Genomic DNA, 15,648 nt, shown 5'->3' on the forward strand with positions numbered 1-15,648 from the left:
ACCATATAATATTTTTCTTCTTTGGATTTTTTAGTTTGTTTGGATACATATAAGTTTATTATTATAAAATCATTACGTATAATTTTTTTTAAGAAATAATAATGTTAAGATATAATAAAAATCAAATCTTTTATCAAACAAAAACACTTCTGAGATCTCTTTCTCGGCTCCATCTCCTGCAGTTCAATCTATCATAAAAACTTAAAAAAACAATATACATACACCAATATTAATCATCGGCTCATGGCCGTCAATGATTAAAATACCTAAGTAAAAAAAATAAAATCGCTCCCTAATTTAACACCCAAATAAAAAAACCAATCAAAATTTCACCAAATTTCAAACCCTAATTTCTCAAAAACATAAAACAAATATGAAAAAAAATCACCTGCTTGGCCTTATATGAACGATGGGAGATCCTTTTCAAGGATGCGATCAACGAATCTATCCAGAATGGTCTCATCTTGCACTCTCACACATCGGAGCTGCTTTCGACTTCCTCATTGCAAGGGCAACTCCGGCTCTGGCTCCATTCAAGGCGGTCTTTGGCACTCTTCATCTCCTTCTCTATCTCCAAACCCTAGAATACTCAAAATGGATCAAAACCATCAAAAGCCTAGATTTCAATCCATGAAATGCATGAAAAATCACAACCTTTACCTCAAATCTTTCTTTCAAATGAAGTAGATGAACAGATGGATAAAAAAATCCAGGATTTTAAGCAAAGAAATGAAGAAATTGGATAAAATTTAGGGGAAAATAGAATCAAAATGGGTTTTTTTCACTCTTTTTCTTTTTATCCTCCTTCGCAGCCTCTCATGCCCTTACTTATGCTCATGTTCATCTCCGTTGGAGAAACCCCTCATTCCTCCATGAACCATGAAAATCTCTACCTCCATCATTCTGCATGGAAACCCAATCAAAACAGTAATCTCTTACAGATTTATAGCTCCAAAAGAGAATCATAAGAAGGAGAGCTAGAAAAGGGAACTAATTACAAAGGAAATTATTTGGGGAAAAAAAAATCCAAGAGGAGTAGAAGCATACCTCAGTAGTCTTTAGCACAGACACCAAACCACCCACTAAAACTCGCAAAGATTCACTCTTTTTGTTCTCAAAGAGAAGAAACAGAGCTGGAGATGGAAGCCATTGGAGAGGTGGATGGTGGAGGAGGAGAAGGAGAGAGAACTTAATAAGAATTTTTGGAACCACTATGGAACAAAAATTTCATTCAATAAAGATTGGATTTTTCCAGAATTTGATCCAGAAAGTGGAGTACTGGATATTCTTCACCATGGCCTTGGAGATTCCACCCAACCCAGATGTCGTGGCTTCGATCACCTTCATGGCCGTTAAGAACAACGACGGCGGCACCGGGAAGATGAAATTTAGAAACAACGCCATATCTCTCTCTCTCTCTCTCTCTCTCTCTCTCTTGCTCAAACAATGATGTGAGATGAAAGAGGAGAGATACCTTCTCTCCACTCTCCCGGACTCCGCATGACCACCAACGCCGCCGCCTCACCCTCCTTGACTGGTCTCGGCCGCCTCCCTCATTTGCAAGCGATGCCGCCGCCTCACCTTCCTTGACTGGTCTTCTCTAGGGTTAGAAGGCAAGATCAACAAAACAATTCCTCTAATATGCTCACTCGCGGGTCTTCCAAATATTTGGATATTAACATGTACCAGCAAGAGAAAACCAATTCTAAACGTGTACCAAAAAAAAAGAAAGGCTTTCATGATAACAGATATAACATAGCAACATGTCAACATCCAACCAATAAATAATAGCCAAATGTCCTATCAAGAATCAATTAGAAAGAAAGATTTTTAGGGGATAGCATTAAGAGTAAGTATATATATATGGGATGACTATTAAAAAAAATTAACCATATTATACCATAAACATATGATTGCGAGCCAACGCAAACAAACAAATACTAACACGCTTAATTGTTGTGGTTTATTTCTTCCCTCTTCCGTCTCCGCGGGTGAATCGTGTTCCTCTTCGCGAGATCTCTTCAAAAACCCTAACCCTAGAACTCGCCCCTGAGCTCCAATTCCAGGTTTGTTTCTTCATTGTTTTTGGTTTATATTCCAATGTTTTTAGATCCTGGATCGCTGATTTGGGTGGGGGTTTCTTATGATTTGATTTGAATCCGTGCTCTTCAACAGATTTGTTTCTGTTCTTAGGATTCATTTGCTTATCCGACGGAATTCTAATCGAGAGTAACCTAATCCTCTTGTTTTTCTTCGCAGAACGAGCTTATTAAATCTTGTAGGGTTTCTGGATTTGGTTTAGTGATGAATTCGAGAAGGCTGCTTCCCAAATCTCTCCATTTTTCTGTTTTTTGAATGAGAAATCTTGATTTACGTTTTCATTTTGCGATGTATTAGCTATTTGTGTTATATAATCTAACCAAGTCTTTGATTAATGTTGCGATTTGTGATTTTTGTTTTTTTCTTGGTATTGACGATGTTTTGCTAGTTATGCTGATCAATAGGGACAGTTAATAGATGGGTTTCTTGTGTCAAGTATCAGATGCTTAGCTTATTCACTAGTGGATGTTTAATATCCACTGTTCTAATAAATAGTTGTTGATATTGTGTTTTCCCAACTTGAAAATGTGAGGCATGTGTGATTTATATTTTGTATTAATTGATCAAAAATGTCACTCAAGTGAATGGAATCTTATGGGAGGATTCTTCTGTTTGACTTGCATGGATCTGATGAAAATGAATTTTTGGGGTGAGATGTGATAATCTGCGTCAGCATTGTTATTCACCATAAGCTCTTCAATTACTTACATGTGATTTGAATATTTGCAGGGACTACCATAATGGCAGAGCTGCTTTATTTGATGGCATTGAAGAAGGTGGGGTCAGAGCCTCATCCTATTCTTCTCGTGAAATAGATGAGCATGAAAATAAGAGAGCTATTGATGGGCTCCAAGATTGAGTCAATTTTCTTAAGAGAGTAAGTCATTATTTCTGTTGTTGAGTCATGCAAAAAAATGTGTTTTGATTGATGGCTTTGTAGAGAATGTGTAGAAATTCTTTAAATTAGTTTGCCTCATGGAATTGTTTTTTCTACTATTTTTTAGTCACCTTTAGGTGCGACAATAAAACTGCTAAGTTTTGTACATTCACTTTTTTTTATTTTTATTTTTATGTGCAGACATTATTTTAGTTTCCTAGTGTAAACTAGAAAATCATGACTTTTTGTTGGAATTGAAGTTAACTTCTGTGCTACTTTTAGTAGCTTTACCTATTCGTATGATTTTATCAGTTAATACTGGGATTACTAGCAACTATTATTCGGGGAATTGCTCAGTGTAGTTTCCTCATCCTTTATAGATTCTGGAGATTGACTATTCTTCTATGATTTGTATCAAATTTGTCAAGGTCGCTATATTGGCTTGAAGTTTCACATTAGGTACTGGACTGCCACAATTGCTAAACGTACAATCAATTTTCATTATGATCCTCTAAATTTAGCTCCCACCCAACTGCAAATGTAAGATATCCTAGCGGTAAACTTTATTGCTTTTTGACTTTTCTTTGTCGACGGAATTGCATTTATATCAGGTGTATTCAAACTTTGTGTGGGAAAGTGTATTATGGACAATGCACGTTAAAGTGTGATGAGCTTTTTATAAGTTGATGCCATACCCGAGTAAAGTTGACTGATCCTTTTAGTGCTGACTACATCATTTAGGACTTTTTTACGGATTTGTTAATGTAGGTTGCTCAGCATCTGGGTCAGGACAGAAAGGTTCTTGACTTGGCAGGTATTTATTGTGCATGCATACAGATGATCTTGCCTGCTGTCTTATGGACTAATCACCTTTGTTACTTGAGTGGTAAATTTTGTTCACTAGTGCCAAGCTCAAAAGTATTTTTCGCAGATTTGGAGGTGATATTGTCGGATTTATATCACCATAATGTCGAAATGGAAAGGGTAATAGGTTAGTTGCCAGTTTACAAGATAAAAGTTGGTTCCTAACATGCTAAGAAGATAGATAAACCTAAGGAAAGCATTTTATTAAAATTTTATAGAAGAACCATTTTGGAATTTGCCTTGAGTCGTGTGACATTTTATAGGGAGCCGCTGAACGCACTAGCTATGTCTAACATGTAAAATGCCTGCATAAGGATTTTATGTTGTATAAAGATAATTCATATTGTTTATTGATTTATTCATGAAGATACTTGAACATGTACCACACTTGGGCCCATGCCCTTAGCTTTCAGGTTTGTATCTGCATTTTAATTTTATTCAATTATGTAGGAATTGTGAAATGTTACTTTGGAACAAAATGGCACAAGTAAAATTGGTTTTTAAATGTTTGACCATGATTTTTGCAAGTTGTAATACGCAATCAGTTGGTTTTGAAAGCTTGATATGCAATTACTGAAGTAATGATTTGTTAATAGTATGTTGGAGATAATGGTTAGTCTGCCACAGTTCCACATTAATATAATAGATGAATACCTGGATAAATTTCAGTTTCTTGTCAGCTACTGTGAATCTTGAACAAGCATATCTGTGGTTTTTATTTCATGAAAAAGTGGAATTTTTCATCTCATTTGCCTGTTTAGTGGGCCTAAACTGAATTATCAAAATAGCTCATTGGGACTTAAGCTATTAAGTTTATATTTGAACGGTTCAGATTGAAACCTGATGAGCTCAGGTTGTTGAACAGTGTTACATCCTGAAATTTGTGATGATTTTCCATTCTTTATCATAAGGAGTAAGCATGTTTTCATCCGGAGATTGATTTTGTTTCATTTTGTCAGAGTATTCTACTGTAATCCTTGTTGACATGTTATGTTCTCACTTCTCACAGTTGACAGGTGATATACATGAGGAGGTGGATAGTCACAACTGTATGCTAGACAGAATGGTACTCTCTCTCTCTCTCTCTCCAAACAGACACACATGAGTGTGTATATGCTTGTACTTGGAAAAGCATAAATATGGCTAAACTAAATTTTTATCAACTATAATAATATTATTAATTTAGTTTGATTTAACAATTTGTAAAAATAATCAAATTATATAAGATTTATTTATTTTTGGTTAATTAGTTCATGTAGGCCTAGTACACTATGCTTTATATTATTGAACATTTTATTTATACAAATTTCATGATTATGATTCAGCATGTCAAAGGCCCAAAACTACTTGGTTCCAGAGCCTTCTCGTCCATGGTGGCACGTCTTGCAGATCTCTGCAATGGTGAGAGGGTCGTCGTCTTCCTCTTTGTCTCCTGCATCCTCTTCTCCACTCCCTCCTCCCTCGCGCTGGAAGCCGCAGCTCTTCTCATCCTCTCCTTCGCTGCTCTCGTGGTCGAGATCTCCACCGAGGGCTCCCGCGCCCTCTTCCAATTTAAAACTAGGTCTGATTCCTTACCTGCCTGCGTAATTTGGAAATTTTGTTTGATTTAATTCTGTATTTGTTCGAATTTGGGAAATTTTTTATTCTAGGGCTCGTTTTGTTCTCCCATTGAGATTTCTTTTAATTTTTTATTTGTCAGAGATTGTTGTAGTTTAAATGAGATTAATTGTGAATGAGGGCGGTGGATTTATTGATTTTATGTGAAGCATTTTGATGTGTATTATTTCAGTTAACTTGTGTTTGAGTTTGATATTTGGGCTTAGTGCGAGATTGTGACGAACTGTGAACAATAATTTATGGAGATTGTGCGAGATTGTGGATAATTTATGCAAATTATTGAAACATCAACCTTCTGCTCTCTGCGTTTGACACGTAGTTAAAGCTGTGATGTTCTCATTGCTTTATTTAGGGTATGAGATGGTTGCTCAAGTTCTTCCTTTTTATGGAGAGAATTTTAGTGTATGGTCACTTTTATTAACTTATTTTTAAGTTGGATATTGATCTTTTAGAAATCCACCGAGTGCAAGTTTTTGAAACCCTAGCCATTTGCACTTAGAATAACTTGTGGCTGGTTTAGAGTGGTTCATTTTTTACACTCATTTGTCATTATAAATGCTGATTTTCTTGTGCATTTTGTGAACAAAATTTGAGAAATAACTTCTTTTGAAAGCATCACACTTGGAGATACATAGATGTCAAGTAGAGCACTTTCGAAAAACATTTCATTTGCTGCATACAATGCTTACGTCTTGGGTTGGTTGTTTCATTTAGATTGTAAAAATGGTGTTTATTGTCCATTATTTGATTAAACTAATTATATGAGATTAAACAGTCTGGTGAAGGGTGTAATAATTGTTGAAGACTATGAGATTTATAACTTCTCTGCAGGACTTCTGTAATAAATCTCTCTTGCTTTTAGGCCTGGTGCTTCATCAGGAATGCTTCTTGGGTCAGTTACAATGCCTGCGGCAATGCTATCACGGTTGATACTGGTGTCTAGGGCAATATCACAACATCATGTTGGATCTGAAGGTATAATTTCTTATATTTATGTAACGCATGGAACTTAATAGTCTCTCAAATTCTACTGTCATATCTGATAAAGTTTTTACTTTTGTTCTCTAAGGTCCAATAACATTACATCAACCATGTACCTTTGCCCCGATCATATATCTAGAGTCAAGCTATTTGTACCTACTGTCTTGTGTCATAGATGCTGTATTATGAAGATTTAACTCTAATGTAACTTCAAATCAAGCATGTAATCAGTTCCTATTGGAAAGTTAAACTAAAAAGAAAAGGATGGAAGCTCTTTCCAAGCATGGCAAGGAATGAATATGAAAGCTAGTTTTATGTGTATTTTGTTGGAAGGAAGTTCCTTAGTGAACTAAATTTTCATGTATTTCACTTGGTTCCTATAAAACAGACATGAAACAATAGAACTTTTGCATTGATTTTATTGTTTCAATACTCAGTTCTGATATATTTCTTAAATACTTTCAAATGCACTGTTATTGTTGTTGTTGTTGTTGTTGTTGTAGTTATTCTATTTCTGTATTCACATTTCCACTTACTATAGTTAGCATCCTATTGTAATCTTACAGTTTGGTTCCATATTTGCAGATTTTTCCTATATGGGCATGCTGTATTGGGCTGTGTCTGCATGCAGCTTTGGTGTGCTAATATTGTGTTCGATGCTGCAAAACTTACCTGGTGATACTAGTTCACGATTAGGGGGAGTTCCGGCCTCTACATGTTCCTTATTCTGCACAATATTTTATATGTGTTCATGCTACTTGTCTCTGACAGCAAAATCATATGCTGGTATGCTTCATATCTCCTTTAAAACCTTTTCATCATTTAGCAGAATAATTATCATAGATGGTTGGTTTACTCATTACCTTGAGTTTGCAGATTAATTGATAATATTTCAAGATATAATGACAATACTAAGAATTATTTCTGATTATATAACAGCTTGGCATGCAACAATGAATTTGGTGTGGTATCTCTGCCATGGAATTGCTACTGTAGCACTTATCCGGCATATTCTTCATAAGTTTCCATATTGTGCTTCCATAGGTGAGCATGTTCTTTAATCTCTCCTTGTCAACCTGTTGAAATTTCAACAGTTTATGATTTTATTGATTTGATTACTATATTAAGCTTAGGATGTGTAGGCAGTCATTTTCCAGTGGAATGTGCTTTGCTTTTGTATAGATAAAACATTGGATGTTGGCATGTTATATACCCGCCCAATTCTAATCATATTATTATTATTTTTTCTCCTTTTTCTAACAAAAATTTGGGTTGATTTTTCTTTTGTTGGTTAGTTCTTTCATCTTGTTATTCTGTACCTAAGAAGGCCGGAGCAACTTCCGTAAGTATTGAAAGACCTCAGAGAGCATTAATGTAGCTGAGAATATACCATAATTTAGTGACAAAGAAAAGACTTAAAGAAATACTTCTGGTCTTCAAGAATTGAAATTGGTTTGATTTACCCAACTTAACCGGATAGCGAAGTTAAATATTAGCTCAACATCTTTATTCCATCCATCCTCTTTGTTGTTTATCACTATTGGCAGCACAATGAAAATCTTAAAGAGTGTTGATGCCAAGACAAAGAGAATAAATGGCGGCAATGTTGTCAAAAGCATCTGCCACAACAGTTTGGGGTGTATGACTGCCTAGGCATTGGCCGATTGATCCTTTATAGGTTAATTGACTGCCTAGAAAAGGAGGCTGCTGCCTTGGCTATGCCGATCCGATTAATTCCTGCCTACAACTTAATCAGCTGATTAATTAAAAAATATTTCAATATAACCCAATTTCAGTCTAATCCAATCCAATTGGGGCCAATTGCCAAGCTGAACCTGTACCCATCTGTCATTTATCCAAATCCATTAACTAACTAGTACCTGTTAAGAAACTTACAAGTTAGTTGATGGAGCATTACATGCTGTTGATAGGTGAAGATCAACAAGGAAGATAGCTCCGTGCATAAAGACTGGAGTTAGCAAAGACAAGAAAATACCTACAACAATCCAAATGGAAAATGACAACATTGAGCACATAGAAGGTGATTCTGGAAAAAATGGAAGAAGAAAATGATTACTCGTTGAAGGATTATGAGAATGCAAATGGTAATGTGGAAAATGATGATAGGAGAGTAGACAGAGACATAGAATCCTTGGATTGATACCTATGTGGGTAATAGCTAATGCCCATTTTACATTTTTTCTTTTGGGTAAACTTAAGACCATGGTGAAAGTTTTGTGCTTAAATGAAACTGTTGACCATGCATATATTTCTTAGTTGATGAAATACTTTTGAGAATTGAAGTGTGTTTTGCATTTATTTGCTAGAGTTTTAAAATAAATTTTCTCAATATTGTGCAAGAAACTCATAAAAAAAATACTTTTTAATGTTCTATAAATTTTACTAAAATATCACCGCCTAGGCGCCTAGGCAGTGCCTAGACAATCAGGGCTTGTACTGTCTAGGCACTGCCTGGCCACCTTGACAACATTGGACTGATGGCGGCATAAGAAAAAATACTATAAATATCATCATGGTCAACCAAGTCGTAAATCTTGCTCCAATCTCTATCTGTCTGAAATGCAAAAAGGAAAGGGTAAGGATGTATCGTAATAACAGAATTGATGCCTTGGTGGTAATTTCTGTAAAGTACAAAACAACCTCTAGAACACTAATTTGACAATAGAACACATTCAAATTTTCAAGAAATGCCATACTCCATATGGTTCTATCACTTTTTATTTTTACATAGTTGATGTATATAAAACACCCTCTCTGGAAAAAAAAAATTTACCAGCATTATTTTTACTTGCTGATTGATTACTGTCTTTGGCTTAGATTACTTCAACAGTTGTAGCTATTTGAATCTTCTCAGGGGAAGCACTCCTGGTCACTAGTGGTCTGGTTCTTTACGCTGGTGATATGCTGGCACTTTCCCTTTCAAAGGTGTTTTCTTTTCTTTGGAGTATTGCTGTTCCTTTATTCTTGCTCCCCGTCCTATCTCTTGAATGAGTTTGGAAATAAAGATATTCAGCAAGCTAATTTATTTGTGAACTGTTTGTCAGATTCTGTCATCCTTATTGTTCATGGAACATGCTTTTGTTGAATATGGAACTAAAAGTGAAATTCACATGGTTTTGCAGGTAAGATCCTTTAGAAACTCCCTATGTGAATTATAGTTTTCCTCCCAACATTCACTGCTCATAGTGATTTAGAGATGGTTCCTTTTCAATTTCCTTTCAGGGAATGTTACTTGGGATTCTCCTTTTCCCTTCATTTTACAAATCTGTCCTATACGTTGGATGTCTTCTAACAAGTTCAAACAAGTCTGGAGCTCAGCTAGGGAGAGGATGGGCATATGTAGGGATCAGCAGATCTATGGTATTTTACTTTTCTCTGATAGCCATGTTGATTCTGATTGTTCCGGCATGGATGATGTTTGCTGAGGACTTTCATATCCATCCTTTACAGTGGTATGCTTCTTTTGAATTTGTGCTAATTGATGTGAGATTCATTTTCCATTTAATATCTTGCTTTTCTAAAAGAGGCTTATTGCACAAGTGAATTTCAGTTTCTTTTTCAATTGAACCATTTAGTCTTACCGGTAGCGTTTTCCAGTTTCTGTCTTGTGAATTTTTACCCCAATTCATATGGCATTCTATTTTTTATGGTAATCTATCATCCTCACTTTGAGCACATAGGGGCACGCTTGACCTACATCTTGTGGTGTACCAACTACTTACCATGATATGTATATGACTAATTGGCAGCAGTACTGTATGCTGCACTGTAAATTTTTTAAGTGCTTGACATTAGAAGTGCCTATCTAATTTTAATATAATATGGCTTTTGGCAGGGTGGTCATCTTTGTGTTCACCGAACCCCTTAAGCGAACAACATTATGTATTTACTGGATATCTGTGATTTGTGCATCTGTTTTCCGCTTTTACAATATTTCAAAACAAAGCAAGATAGAGAGGATTCTTCTTCGGAAGTATTACCATCTGGTGGCTGTGCTTGTGTTTGTGCCTGCTATTTTTTTTGAGGTAATATAAAATAAAATATAACCTGTTATTTATTTATTTTTTTGTGAGGGAGGATGAAGTGGATTGGACCTTTTGAACAACACTAGTACCACAGGGTTTCTGATTATTTTTATGGTGCTGTCATTCTTCAGCCAGCTTTTCTGGACCTTTTGAACAACACTAGTACCACAGGGTTTCTCATTATTTTTTATTGTTCTGTCATTCTTCAGCCAACTTTTCTGGATCTCGCATTTGGTGCTGCTTTGGCAGTTTTCTTGATAATGGAAATGATTCGAGTAAGTTTTCAATAATTTGATGCTTATTGACATTATTAAGTCATTGAAGCTTGGATCATGGTACTTGTAGTTGTTAGTACTTATTAATTGCTTAGTCTTTACATATACAAATGCTACTGATTGTAACTCTGTATAGCTGATTCTATACAGTGCCTGAAGCAGTTGAGGTAGGCAATACCGAGTGTAGTATCAGTAGATGTTGTTTGAAGATTCATGCTAGTTTCCTCTTGTTTCCATCAGAACATTGAAGTGACGATATTCAGATTCTAGAAGCAAGAAGGAATAAACATATTATAGTTATTTAAACATGACTGATAAAAATTATGTGTTTAAGTCCTGATTCAGTTAGAAGCTGAAAGTTGTCCTTGAGAACTGATTTTTGTTTTAGTTTTCTGTTTTCTTATCATCATCTTTGTGAGCTATTTCCATTTCATTACACTAGTAACTGCCCCAGTAGCATATTACACCTGCATCACTAATGAAGTTTTTTCTCATAAAATCTCATTCCTTTGTGCAGGTTTGGGAAATCTGGCCTTTAGGTCATATTGTACGTAAATTCATGAATGCTTTTACTGATCACCGTGACTCAGAGATTCTTGTCATCAGGCATGATATTTTGCTAAATACTTTATGAGTTGCTATCACTTTGCATGATGTAATGTTAATATTCTCAGTTATTGCAATATTATTTTTCCTTTTTAGTCATTTTTCTCTTCTACTGGGTTGTGCCCTTCCAAAATGGATGAGCTCTGGATATAATGATAGGCCGCTGGTTCCTTTTGCTGGTATCTTAAGCTTAGGAATTGGGGACACAATGGTGAGTATTATCCTTGTTAATATTTATCCTTTTGTCTGTATTTATTCGTTTGCTTTGAACTTTGATGAGCTCAACATTGGTATTTTATCATAAATAAATAAATAATCAACTCAAAAGTTTTGGTTCTTCCAGGCTTCTATGGTTGGCCACAAGTATGGTGTTCTCAGGTGGAGCAAAACTGGCAGTGAGTAAATAACTTAATCCTATTTATTGTTTTGTGAAAATCTTCTTGTTGACTTTGTAACTTTCTTATTCCTGTCTACAGAGAAAACCATCGAAGGTACAGTTGCTGGCATAGCATCTGTCTTGGTGGCATGTTTTATTCTCCTACATCTTGCATCCGCTGGCTATATACTTTCCCAGGTTCTCTCTCCTTCCCACCTTTTTTCATGAATAAGAAGATAGGTTCAACCATGGACTACAAAATTCAAGTTCCAATATTTGAGCAGTTGTTGATAAATATTTGTTATTTTGTCACCAATATACCGTACTTCGGAGTGAGAAAAGCCCTTCTTAGTAAACCTGATAGCCAATCAAGGGGCTGTATAAAGATGCTCCAAGAAATCTATACAAAGATAACCAAAATTTCTCCAGAATATTGGTTCTATAGCTGTTCAATTTGTACCAAGATGAATGTAGTTCTTGACAGGTAGATCTTTGGAACCCTTAAATCCCAATTTGCAGATTTCTGTAGTATGAGTGGAATCAGTGGATGGACCTGATTGCTTCCCAATGCTACTTTGACTATTTGATGTGTTTTATTCTAAATACAGGACATGGTTATAAGGCTGTTTTTATTCCCATGGTTATAGTGGGTAATTTCAAAGGGTCACCTGACCAACTTTGCTTCCTTGTTCTTCTTGTTTCGACTTCTCTTTTTGGCCACAACTGGCTTCTGAAACTCATTTTCAACGTGTGCAGCACTGGGTGCCATTGCTTCTGGCAGTAACATTGAGTGGCTTATTGGAGGCGTATACTGCACAGCTTGATAATGCCTTTATTCCCCTTGTATTCTACAGCCTTCTCTGCCTGTAAAATGTGAAACACGTTAATATTGAAGGTACGCAATTCCCAGTTTTGTGATATCCCACGCTCAAGGGCATTCCTCAAGCACCATAATGTATATAGGAAAACCTTTCTTTATGCACTAACGATACAGTTATATAGAAGGTTCTATTGTATCATAAGTTGGAACACTGATGGGCATAATATTCTTTTCTGTTGCATTTAATGAAATTCGTAATACAAAATAATGTTGGGACTGCTGTGAATTGTTGATGCAAAAACTTCAGTGACCTGGACAAAACTTATTTGTTATTCCATCTAACTTTGGATTGCTACAAATATATATATGGACTTTGTATGTACCATTTCTGCTGATGCAGTGGAATAACTATTGTTGCTGGCTGCTGCCTACACTCCTGTGTATAAGAACAACATTAGCACTCTGAATTCTTTGTCTATTATTTGTATCTTATGATTCCTTTCAAATTTGCACGAGCTTTCTTAAATTAGCTGAACTCTTTCTGCATTTATTGTAAATAAATATGTGATTTTTTAGATGTTAAATTAGTTGAACTCTTTCCGCATTTATTGTAAATAAAGATGTGATTTTTTAGATATCAAATTAGTTGAACACTTTCCACATTTATTGTAATTAAATTAGTTGAACTCTTTCCACATTTATTGTAAATAAAGATGTGATTTTTTAGATATCAAATGTTATTAATGGCACTGACATTAGGATTTTTGCCTACGAGATTCATTGTGTGCTCTGAAAGCAGAGATAGTGACACATCACTCAAGGGTATCTGGCACATTGCTGTCCCTTTTTTTGTCTTTGCTAGCATGTGATAATTCTAGTGGCCCATTTACAGCTTAGGTCTTGTAGCATTTCCTCCATGGAAAGAGCAAAGAGATATGTGCCATACGTGTTCAGCCATAGCTGTGATTCTGAAACTTTTAAAAATAAATGCAAGTGATATTGGCTGCGCAGCTAAAGCTTCCTATATAAAACACCACTGCTCATATCTTTGTGCAATTCTCTCTCAGGATTTTTGATGCATTGAAGCTTGAAAGTTGAGGATCAATGCAGGAAGCTCTTCTCAGAGGATTGTGAACAAAGGTATGACCATATGAGCTCTAGTAACCTTAATTTTTATGGATATGTGTGCTGGTTAGTGCTTAAGCTTTGTCTGTTGTGTAGTAATATGGGGCAATCCTCTCTTAAGGCCTTCAATGGTAATAGTAATGGTCATGATGCCATGACGATGGTGAGGATGTTAGTATGAGTTTAGTGCTTATCACCAGCTCATTTCCATTGATGTATCGGTTTCTTTTCAAGATGAGCTTGGATCATAACATAGCCATAGTTTGATTGTAGTTCAAAGACAATTTAGTGCCTCCTGAAAATTTTGCATGACTTTTAGAGTTTTTATCAGGTGGTTAACTCTATTTTGTTCCACCTATATTCATAGTTTCACTCTTGGCAAATTTTTTAAATTAACGAGATGGACAGATTGGTCACCGAACTCGAGCATCGTCAGGGCAATGATCTAGTTAATATACTAATTCAAATTTATTGGTATTTAAATTTAGGGTCTGTCATAGTTTTAAATCTATATAGTTTAATTGACACATGAATATGAACTTCATTCTTACTCGGTGCTTGACAAAGAGTGCAAATTGTGGAGTTGATCAAGTCAGCTAACTGATATTAGTGGTTCTGTTTTAATCACCCATGTGAACTTTTTTTTTATTTTTGTGTGTGGTTTTGTCTTCTTTTTGCTACTAAATAATAATTAAAAACAAGAAATAAAAGTACTGTACTGCATAAATTAGGTTCAGCAAGGCACGAAATCTAGAATGTTGTGGCCTTTAATAGAATCAGAATCACTTGCATAGTTGCATGGTTAACCTAACACAAGGCCTATTTATTAACCACCACTATAGTCCATTTAGAAGATATTAAGGCCATGACTGGTATTGGATGTGGACACTAACCTGCCAAGCAAACCAAATTTTATTAGTTAATTGGTAGCCGGTTCCCATTAGAACCCTTCACAAGTGGTGAGAGTTCGAATCATGGGTGAGGGCACATTTCTGGGTGTGTAAGTAGCGGTTGTGTGCGGATGATTCTAGTACCCATGTGTAAGCTGGGGCTATCTCTACTTGATCCGTCCGGGATTTCTATCTTTTTAGCAGTTTAGCTGTTCATCTTGGCCAAGCTAAGCTCCACATAAAACAACAAGCAATAACCACAAGTAAGACATAATTAGGCAAAAGAAAACCACTCCAACTTCAAAGAATTAAAAATACATAGAGAATCAGACATCAGAGGAATAATAACCACCAATTATTCACAAGGGATCATGAGTCTTCGTATCTTCCTCTTATGCTAAATATCCTAGTTAAACAAGGAGAATCACTTATTGTGCTGGTCTGAATTAATCTTTTTCAAGACTCACATAGCACACCACTCATTTAAGAACATTCTCTAGTGAGAAATCGCATATATATATACACACACACACATCTCGAAAGTGATGGTGTTAAGACTTAATCAAATGGCTAAGGCTAAGTCTGTGAAGAAGCTGAAAGATGCAATACAAGCCTTGCAAAAAAGCATGTCATTCTCCTGGGGAGGCTCAGTGGCACAGCCGGACGAATGCATGCCGGAGGATGGGATTGTGGTGGTGCCAAAGGATGTGAAGGAGGGCACTTTGCCGTGTTGGCAGTGCATGGCGAGAGGCCACCCGAAGAGGTACGTGGTATCTCACTGGTTTCTCTTGCGGTTGCTTGAGATGGCCAGCGAGGAATCTGGGTTCAGCCAGGCTGGAGGTCTTGCTCTGTCTTGCAGGCCTCGTGAACTTGAGAGAATAATTAGTGATCTCTGAGTGTGTTACTCCCTAATGCTATAGCTGATGCTTGTGTTTATGTGCCTTACTTGTGTTTATGGTTTTTCTAATTTTGATTAGTTATGAATAAAATCTTATTCATTGTGTTGCTAATTTTCCAACAGGCAAAATCTTAATATAAACTTCCAAAATGTTGTTGTTGGCTTTTTCTTTT

General features: G+C 35.9%; 2 protein-coding genes and 1 long non-coding RNA gene across 8 annotated transcripts; 2 read left to right on the forward strand and 1 right to left on the reverse strand.

The window, feature by feature from the left end:
* Window positions 1–389: 389 nt before the first annotated feature.
* LOC120254128 lies at window positions 390–1,197 on the reverse strand. Its single transcript, XR_005534534.1, has 3 exons — window positions 1,048–1,197; window positions 661–903; window positions 390–580 (listed from the first exon to the last, which is right to left on the reverse strand). It is a non-coding gene; the product is annotated as an uncharacterized LOC120254128 (long non-coding RNA).
* An 801-nt stretch (window positions 1,198–1,998) lies between these two features.
* On the forward strand, window positions 1,999–15,214 carry LOC120254126 (dolichol kinase EVAN-like). 6 transcript variants are annotated; one of them, XR_005534532.1, is made up of 19 exons: window positions 1,999–2,066; window positions 2,830–2,977; window positions 4,851–4,907; window positions 5,167–5,402; window positions 6,321–6,433; window positions 7,025–7,225; window positions 7,379–7,483; window positions 9,315–9,385; window positions 9,505–9,582; window positions 9,683–9,912; window positions 10,296–10,485; window positions 10,695–10,760; window positions 11,278–11,366; window positions 11,463–11,577; window positions 11,710–11,761; window positions 11,843–11,940; window positions 12,499–12,637; window positions 13,630–13,702; window positions 15,153–15,214. XR_005534532.1 is itself a non-coding variant. In XM_039262268.1 (18 exons), exons 3-17 carry the CDS (start codon window positions 4,893–4,895, stop codon window positions 12,610–12,612), a joined length of 1,773 nt encoding a protein of 590 aa, XP_039118202.1. In that variant the 5' UTR covers window positions 1,999–2,066; window positions 2,830–2,977; window positions 4,851–4,892; the 3' UTR covers window positions 12,613–12,637; window positions 13,630–14,017. The 6 variants fall into 6 exon arrangements, 4 of the variants coding, with proteins under 4 accessions (XP_039118202.1, XP_039118203.1, XP_039118204.1 ...); XR_005534533.1 differs by lacking the exon at window positions 15,153–15,214 and having other exon boundaries at window positions 11,843–11,857; window positions 13,630–14,017; XM_039262268.1 differs by lacking the exon at window positions 15,153–15,214 and having other exon boundaries at window positions 13,630–14,017.
* LOC120254125 lies at window positions 15,123–15,473 on the forward strand. Its single transcript, XM_039262267.1, has one exon. The coding sequence runs from the start codon at window positions 15,123–15,125 to the stop codon at window positions 15,471–15,473; it is 351 nt and encodes a 116-aa protein (XP_039118201.1).
* The last annotated feature ends 175 nt before the right edge of the window (window positions 15,474–15,648 follow it).

Source organism: Dioscorea cayenensis, unplaced genomic scaffold (genome assembly GCF_009730915.1).
Source record: "Dioscorea cayenensis subsp. rotundata cultivar TDr96_F1 unplaced genomic scaffold, TDr96_F1_v2_PseudoChromosome.rev07_lg8_w22 25.fasta BLBR01000353.1, whole genome shotgun sequence".
Taxonomy (NCBI): Eukaryota; Viridiplantae; Streptophyta; class Magnoliopsida; order Dioscoreales; family Dioscoreaceae; genus Dioscorea; species Dioscorea cayenensis.

Bases quoted from the DNA above. Each gene is read 5' to 3' on its own strand.
- LOC120254126 (XM_039262268.1), top strand. The intron at 5,403-6,320 runs GTCTGATTCCTT...TCTTGCTTTTAG, and splicing joins CTCTTCCAATTTAAAACTAG to GCCTGGTGCTTCATCAGGAA. The intron at 11,941-12,498 runs GTTCTCTCTCCT...CAACGTGTGCAG, and splicing joins CTGGCTATATACTTTCCCAG to CACTGGGTGCCATTGCTTCT.
- LOC120254125 (XM_039262267.1), top strand. From the start codon at position 15,123: ATGGTGTTAAGACTTAATCAAATGGCTAAGGCTAAGTCTGTGAAGAAG.